The sequence below is a fragment of the Microplitis mediator genome, chromosome 4 (genome assembly GCF_029852145.1).
Source record: "Microplitis mediator isolate UGA2020A chromosome 4, iyMicMedi2.1, whole genome shotgun sequence".
In the NCBI taxonomy this organism is placed as follows: domain Eukaryota; kingdom Metazoa; phylum Arthropoda; class Insecta; order Hymenoptera; family Braconidae; genus Microplitis; species Microplitis mediator.
In genome coordinates this window covers 11,517,423-11,526,306 of record NC_079972.1, presented here as the reverse complement: position 1 = coordinate 11,526,306, position 8,884 = coordinate 11,517,423, and the positions used below count along the sequence as shown (strand labels likewise).

At 30.0% G+C, this 8,884-nt stretch overlaps 2 protein-coding genes across 2 annotated transcripts; one reads left to right on the top strand and one right to left on the bottom strand.

The window, feature by feature from the left end:
• Positions 1-4,200: 4,200 nt before the first annotated feature.
• Positions 4,201-4,926, bottom strand: LOC130667226 (SAP30-binding protein-like). Its single transcript, XM_057468721.1, has one exon. The coding sequence runs from the start codon at positions 4,924-4,926 to the stop codon at positions 4,201-4,203; it is 726 nt and encodes a 241-aa protein (XP_057324704.1).
• A 2,721-nt stretch (positions 4,927-7,647) lies between these two features.
• On the top strand, positions 7,648-8,373 carry LOC130667225 (SAP30-binding protein-like). Its single transcript, XM_057468720.1, has one exon. The coding sequence runs from the start codon at positions 7,648-7,650 to the stop codon at positions 8,371-8,373; it is 726 nt and encodes a 241-aa protein (XP_057324703.1).
• The last annotated feature ends 511 nt before the right edge of the window (positions 8,374-8,884 follow it).

Here is an 8,884-nt window from a genome sequence, read left to right as displayed (position 1 = left end):
TGCCATAAAATCAGCTACTAAAAAAATATTTTTAATTGATACATTAAAAGACAAAATAAAGATTTTCTTAGTTATGTTTCGTTTTGTTCTTTTTCTATATAAATAAAATAATAATTTTACTATACTACTATTTTTTTAATAAACTATAAGAATTTTTTTTTTAAATTCAGGTTGTACTTTTCAACCAAATTCGGGTTTTCAAGATATACCATGACGTAAATGAAAATGTTTCTTATATCCTCATACCAACTGACAAAAGAATTTCCGTATAACATATATCGGCTGTCCAATTATTTTTTCCCTCAGTTAGCAGAATATACCCATTCGAGTTCAAATAAAAAAATGTAGGAATGAAAATAATGAACATTACGCAATTTACTTTTAATTGGTCTAATAGATTTTTTTAAAACTATGAAACATCTTCATTTTTTTAATCGTTATAATGAAGAAAAAAAACGCAACATAAAATAACATATTTCTGGTTGAAATAGTTAGACGAAGAAGAAACGCCCGTTAAACTTTGACTGGACGGTATATTATTACGTAGAACTAATCATCCTTCTGCCATTGGTTGCATGTCGATTTATATAAAATTACCGTTTGTCAGTGACACAAGCATAAAAACCTCAAATAACTTAGATATTAAAGTACACTCGTGATCGGACCATCTGTAATAGCAATAATAATAATAACATAAACTGCGGTATACATAAGTGCCGGTTTTCTTACTATTCTAAGTATTGTTATGAATTACTTATGTTAATCGATAAGTAATTGTTTTGTATACTCGATAAATTTCTGCTCGCGGTTCCTCAAATTCACAGGAAATTCGACATTTGTGTTTATAAATTTATAACAGTTATGGTAAAAGTTTGTAACATTATCAAACTTTTCTACGGTTCATTTTTAAGTCAAAAGTGGTGAAGTTATCAAGTAATAATCAATTCATAATTTAAGGTTCTATTAATGACAGCTATTTGACAATTTCTAACAATTTTTCTTCATTATACGAAGAAATTATTTTTGTTTGAAATGCTATGGTGTCATACACTGAAAAAAATAATCGGTAGCAGCTACCTATTGGCAATCGGTAGCCACTACCGATTATTTTTCAGTAGCTGCTACCGATTAATTTTCAGTAACAGCTACCGATTGTTTCAGTAACAGCTACCGATTGTTTCAGTAACAGCTACCGATTATTCGGTAACAGCTACCGATTGTTTCGGTAACAGCTACCGATTATTCGGTAACAGCTACCGATTGTTTCGGTAACAGCTACCGATTATTCGGTAACAGCTACCGATTATTCTGGTAGCCATTACTGATTGGAATCGGTACCAGCTACACTGAGAAAAAAAAATACTATTTTCCAAACAAGAATTTCTTGGTTCAAGAAATCCGTTCAAAATATTCATTATATTATTATTAATTATCAATTACTTGAAAAAAGAACATTAAATTTATTTTTATTATTATATGAATTTGATATTATATTATGAGTAAACAAAAGAATAGCTTTACTTGAATTAAATAAAAATTATTTCTTTCAATTCTACGAATTCTTGAGATAAAATTTTATATTCTTGAAAATTATCAAGAATGTATGTTTATGTCTCAAGTAAATGTTCTTGATAGAAGTATTTTTTTTTCTCAGTGTACCGAAAAAAAATTGGTAGCTGTTACCGAAAATTAGGTAACTGGTACCGAAATAATCGGTAGCGGCTACCGAAAAATAATCGGTAGTGGCTATCGATTGCCAAAAAGTAGCTGCTAACGATTATTTTTTTCAGTGTAGTATATAGCCGGACCATGTTGGCTACCTGACGGAAATTCAAACAAACACAAGTAAAAATTCCTATGGCCGTAGTAAAATATGCAATGGTAATTTGCGATATAATTGCCGTCAATTTTACTATGGCCATAGCAATTTTTACTTATGCTTATTCCAATTTCTACAGGTGGGCAACATGGTACGGCTTTATTATGATACCATAGAACTTTTGCACATTTGACTTAAGAATCTTACGTGACACTGGACTAGCCGCCATAATCAATCCAATAAATATTTTTTAAATGAAAACGAATAATTAATTTTCATAATTCATATATGTTTATATACTACCTTTACTTATCCGGTCACTGATGTAGGCCAGTACACGATAGATACATACAGTTTAATAAAGGCGTAACTAGTTTACATGTACATATATATTTATATTATTTAAATGCGTGCAGCACGCGTTCGAATCGCGACAGGAGGATGCGCAAACCCTAAACTCTGCATAATAAAAATTACAGCAATGATGTATGTCTACTATAAATAAAAAAAAACTTACTTTCACTTTTTATTACACAAATATATTTATGTATATATATATATTTAAATATAAGAGTATATCTTCTTTATGCAATTAGTCAGAACTAGGGGACATATGTATGCATTTGCACGACATGTCATATGTCGGTGAAAGTTTCGTTGCAACTTGGTCATGTTTTAATAAATCTATAATTTACTATGATGAAAAAGTTACTATATAAGTTAATGATAAATTATATTGTCTGCTTGCAGTACCAGTGCCAAAGTCCATGAATCAAAGCTGAATTTATTCACTGGATGCCCAAGGGATTTTCTGTACATATATGTATGGTTAAAAGGTAATTTACATACGGAAGAACATTAGTTAATTAGTATGGACATAACCAATGATTGGTGATTGGAGCAATGGCCGCAAACTCACACTACAGTTAAGCCGGGAATTATTACCAGGATCATCGTTAAAACTCCAGGTATGGATCAGTCAGCTATTTTCTCTGCCCAAGCTCTTTCGTTTAACGGTTTTCCTATTTTTCGAGTTAACAAAATAAATAAAGTAAAAAGCCGTTGACCTCAACGGTAGTAAGGGGTGAAGGGTCAGAAGCTGGATAAGAGCCGAGCAAGAGCAAGAGTGCGTTAACAGTCGGTACGTTGCAATGTGCAATGGCAAATATATATTTAATCCGCAACGCTTCGGGCAAATCGACATTTTTAGGATGAACCGTTTTGCCCACCCCAACCCAAATGCCAAATCCCTCTACCCCATTTCACAATACCCAATCCCCCAAAATTCAGTACCAACGACCATAATCCATCGCCCGGCGTGATAAAACCCTCCGGCATTCGTCATCATATCACGTCCAGCGATATCGCGAGCGCTATTTTTTTGGCTTAACTTTCACATTGTTTTTTATTCATTCATCATTGCAATATTGTTTTTATTGACCTCGTCATAAAATATATATTATTTTAAATACTAATCGATTTGTTATATTTTTTTTAATCGAATCGTTTGCATAATAAAGTTAAAGTCAAGTTTATTTATTTATGAATATCAAACGCCAATCGGCTATATACAACTGGTTACAAAATATATAGTAATAAATATAATATATAAAGAATATAATATATAGTAATAAATATAATATAATATATAAAGAAAACTATGATTTAAGAGGCGAAACAAATTCAATTATACACTTATCCAAAAAATTAAAGGAACAAAAAAATTTTATTAATTTTTGGAAAGCTGTATTTTCGTGAAAAATGATCGTACCAAAAAAAAAAAAAAAAGCAAATTAAAGCTCGAAAAATGTACATCCGATTGATCTATTTTTTATTTTTTTAAGTTATTACACTTAAATTTCTAAATAAAAGAACTCTTTTAATAATCAGTATCCAAATCTTTTTGTTTTAATTATAATTAGTAAAAACTCAAACCTGGCAATTCATAAAAAAAATTTAGCTGCTATTTTTTTTTTATTTTTGATATAGAAGCGCCACTTACCGACCACTTTTTGAATGAGCAAATACACGTTACGTTGCACGTTTGAATTTTCTAAGTTTATTTTCAAAAAGTTTAATCAATTCTTTAGTGAGACATTTACTGTGAACAATTTGATTCAAAAAATTAAGTAAACAATTTGAAAACGTCAATTGAATATTGTTGAAAAATTTTGTATTTGAACTCGGATTGATTTTATTTTATTTTCATGTGAATTTTGATGAATCTGAAAACTAATTTTTAAAGAAATTGGCTTAAATTAATTAAAAAATACTTAAAATTAATGGAAGGACAACAGAAAAAAGTTAATAAGTTCATTTGGAAAATTAAAAACATATATTTACAAATATACATCATTTTTACACAAGCACATAAAAAAATATTAACAAAGACGTAATACACTTTGTCTATTATAATTTACATTTGTATCATTAAGCTGCCATTTTCTTTTTCTTGAAGTTTCATTAGTAGCGATTGGAATATTTTTTGGGGCTGGGAGCTTAGTTGCAGTACAAGTAACTGCAATATTTGTTGGAGATGGACGTTTAGTTACACCAGAAGTTATTTTAACACTTGCTTTTCTTCTTCTTGAATTTTCCATTTGTCTCATAGTATCTTGCTGCGCAATATCAAGTTGGTCATAATAAGACTCTTTGCCAAACTTGAGTGGATCATACAAACTTGGTGGAAAGTTGGTACCTAGTTCATCAATCTTGCATTGCTGAATGAGTTTATTGAGAAGCGACGGATTTCTAAATGATTTACGTTTTTGGATTTCCACACTCATATCCAAATTGCCGAATTCTGCAAGCTTGACAAAGTGATTAAATTTTTCCTGTAAATCAGCAGGATATTGCCCTGAAGGTGCAGGGGGAATAAGTACGTCGTCTTCATCGGACTCATAATCCAAAACCAAATTGTTTTTGATATCGTTTAACTGTTCAGGCGTTGATGGCTTTTTGACTTGGACATTCTGTGGAATGATAACCTGTGAGGTGATAGAGCTTTCCTGATGATGATGACCATCGTCTATACATTCATCAATCTCATCCTCTGAATTAGTGTAAGCGGCGGTAATAGAAGCAAGAGCAGAGCTTTTTACAGACATCATTAGTTGAATTTGAGTGTCCAGTTTATAAAAAATATTATTTTGTGTCGAAACTCACTAGTATATTGTGAACGATGATTGCACGTGGTCTTTTTTTACTTAACCTTTCTTTTACTGGATTTCCTTGAATGATCAACTATTAACGAGATACTTGGATGCCTGAATTTACGAAATAAGTTCTATAAAAATAGAAATTTATTTTATCTTGATGAACTAAGTTTGATTAAAAGAATATATATTTTTTCGAATGCGATATAATAAATATAAATTTTTCTTCACCATGCGGTCAGCCACTTTCCACAATGGAACTTAAAGTAATGGTTTCAAAACGTGTAGAGGCTGTAGGCGTCGGCGTGGATGCGCGTGCGACCGTAGCGCCACTACGTGTTCGGTGATAGCTTGTTCGAAATGAATCATTAGACCTGTATTTGGACTGTGGTGTCGACTCTAGTCCTTAATACATGTAGATAATTACACAAAATTATTATTACTATGATAAATAAGTAAAATGCAACCTAACCTCATGTGGAATAAACATCTATTTTCTTTGTAAATAATTATGCATTTATTACTTACTTCTTTTTAATGCTGCCACTTATTATTTTTATTAATTTATCACCTATATGATATTAATCAAACAGTTATCAAATTTCTGAGCTTAGAAAGTTACGCTGTAACTTTTTATCACTTGCCAATTTTATGAGCTAATTATTTACAAAGTATTTAATAAAATAATATAAAATACCTAATTTCTATTAATATAAAAGTGAATGAAAAATTTTGTACATTAATTATCCACATTTATTTGAATTTTTATTTGGAAAAATTCAAAGTAAAGTTTTAAAAAATGGTAAAGTTATGTTTTTTTACGTTTTATTCAGTTTTTTTTTTTTTTTTTTTTTCGTTTTTCGGAATTTTTTTGTTATTTTTCTTTACCTTACATTTACTGAACAACTAACGCAAAAATGAAAGAAAATCCGAAAAAAATTGATTTTTTCATTTTGGTAATGATTACACAAATTAAGGAACAAAACTTGTTTCTTTAATTGTTTTGTAAAACTTTGAGCAATCAGCCCGGACAATCGGTTCAATGGATCAATCTGGAAATTTCCAGGGTTTTTGAGAGTACATTAAGCTATAAAATCACCTGGCAACATTATTTTTTTTATCAATATTTTCAGAGTCGCGATGAGTCGACTAAAAAACCAGGAAATGGCCATTTTTTCTGGATTTTTCAAATGGATATCAAGGATGGAAAAAAATTCCATGAATTCGTTTTTTTTTTCAATTTTTCCCGGCCCCGTAGACCTTAAAAACAAAACCAAAAAATTTAGAAAAATTTTGTCTCGACCTTTTTCTTATAATTCCGCAAAAACCGTGGCTCGAAAAAATATTTCGCTGGAAGATCTCTAAACAAGAGATTTCAAGCTTCAATTTGCTTTTTTGTTTTTTCGGTACGATCATTTTTCACGAAAATACAGCCTTCCAAAAATCACTAAAAAATTTATAAAATTTTTTTGTTCCTTTAATTTTTTGGATAAGTATAATTCAACCATGACTTTTTGACTGAGAAAGGAATAACTTAATTAATTATCCAAAAGATTTGTATTATTTGAGTGAAAAACTGATAGAGATCTACCAATAGAATCGATGTCCGAATTGAACTCATTGACTTGGTTAGCTATTCTATTGTACGGTCCACTAATTACGTAGTTTTTGTTATATCTTAGCGTGTTAATTATTCGATTGCTCTTGAGACATGGTTTATTACAGACTATACTAAAGCTTCCTAGTATATCAGGCGAATCGATCAATCCATTGATGATTTTATAAAAGAAGATCAGGTCAATTAAGTTGAAACATAACTTTACCATTTTTTAAAACTTTACTTTGAATTTTTCCAAATAAAAATTCAAATAAATGTGGATAATTAATGTACAAAATTTTTCATTCACTTTTATATTAATAGAAATTAGGTATTTTATATTATTTTATTAAATACTTTGTAAATAATTAGCTCATAAAATTGGCAAGTGATAAAAAGTTACAGCGTAACTTTCTAAGCTCAGAAATTTGATAACTGTTTGATTAATATCATATAGGTGATAAATTAATAAAAATAATAAGTGGCAGCATTAAAAAGAAGTAAGTAATAAATGCATAATTATTTACAAAGAAAATAGATGTTTATTCCACATGAGGTTAGGTTGCATTTTACTTATTTATCATAGTAATAATAATTTTGTGTAATTATCTACATGTATTAAGGACTAGAGTCGACACCACAGTCCAAATACAGGTCTAATGATTCATTTCGAACAAGCTATCACCGAACACGTAGTGGCGCTACGGTCGCACGCGCATCCACGCCGACGCCTACAGCCTCTACACGTTTTGAAACCATTACTTTAAGTTCCATTGTGGAAAGTGGCTGACCGCATGGTGAAGAAAAATTTATATTTATTATATCGCATTCGAAAAAATATATATTCTTTTAATCAAACTTAGTTCATCAAGATAAAATAAATTTCTATTTTTATAGAACTTATTTCGTAAATTCAGGCATCCAAGTATCTCGTTAATAGTTGATCATTCAAGGAAATCCAGTAAAAGAAAGGTTAAGTAAAAAAAGACCACGTGCAATCATCGTTCACAATATACTAGTGAGTTTCGACACAAAATAATATTTTTTATAAACTGGACACTCAAATTCAACTAATGATGTCTGTAAAAAGCTCTGCTCTTGCTTCTATTACCGCCGCTTACACTAATTCAGAGGATGAGATTGATGAATGTATAGACGATGGTCATCATCATCAGGAAAGCTCTATCACCTCACAGGTTATCATTCCACAGAATGTCCAAGTCAAAAAGCCATCAACGCCTGAACAGTTAAACGATATCAAAAACAATTTGGTTTTGGATTATGAGTCCGATGAAGACGACGTACTTATTCCCCCTGCACCTTCAGGGCAATATCCTGCTGATTTACAGGAAAAATTTAATCACTTTGTCAAGCTTGCAGAATTCGGCAATTTGGATATGAGTGTGGAAATCCAAAAACGTAAATCATTTAGAAATCCGTCGCTTCTCAATAAACTCATTCAGCAATGCAAGATTGATGAACTAGGTACCAACTTTCCACCAAGTTTGTATGATCCACTCAAGTTTGGCAAAGAGTCTTATTATGACCAACTTGATATTGCGCAGCAAGATACTATGAGACAAATGGAAAATTCAAGAAGAAGAAAAGCAAGTGTTAAAATAACTTCTGGTGTAACTAAACGTCCATCTCCAACAAATATTGCAGTTACTTGTACTGCAACTAAGCTCCCAGCCCCAAAAAATATTCCAATCGCTACTAATGAAACTTCAAGAAAAAGAAAATGGCAGCTTAATGATACAAATGTAAATTATAATAGACAAAGTGTATTACGTCTTTGTTAATATTTTTTTATGTGCTTGTGTAAAAATGATGTATATTTGTAAATATATGTTTTTAATTTTCCAAATGAACTTATTAACTTTTTTCTGTTGTCCTTCCATTAATTTTAAGTATTTTTTAATTAATTTAAGCCAATTTCTTTAAAAATTAGTTTTCAGATTCATCAAAATTCACATGAAAATAAAATAAAATCAATCCGAGTTCAAATACAAAATTTTTCAACAATATTCAATTGACGTTTTCAAATTGTTTACTTAATTTTTTGAATCAAATTGTTCACAGTAAATGTCTCACTAAAGAATTGATTTAACTTTTTGAAAATAAACTTAGAAGCTCATTCAAAAAGTGGTCAGTAAGTGGCGCTTCTATATAAAAAAAAAAGAAAAAATAGCAGCTAAATTCTTTCATGAATTGCCAGTTTTGAGTTTTTACTAATTATAATTAAAACAAAAAGATTTGAATACAGATTATTAAAAGAGTTCTTCTATTTAGAAATTTAAGTGTAATAATTCA

What these genes read in the sequence shown, in the direction of transcription:
- LOC130667226 (XM_057468721.1), bottom strand. Translation starts at nt 4,926, where the DNA reads ATGTCTGTAAAAAGCTCTGCTCTTGCTTCTATTACCGCCGCTTACACT.
- LOC130667225 (XM_057468720.1), top strand. Translation starts at nt 7,648, where the DNA reads ATGTCTGTAAAAAGCTCTGCTCTTGCTTCTATTACCGCCGCTTACACT.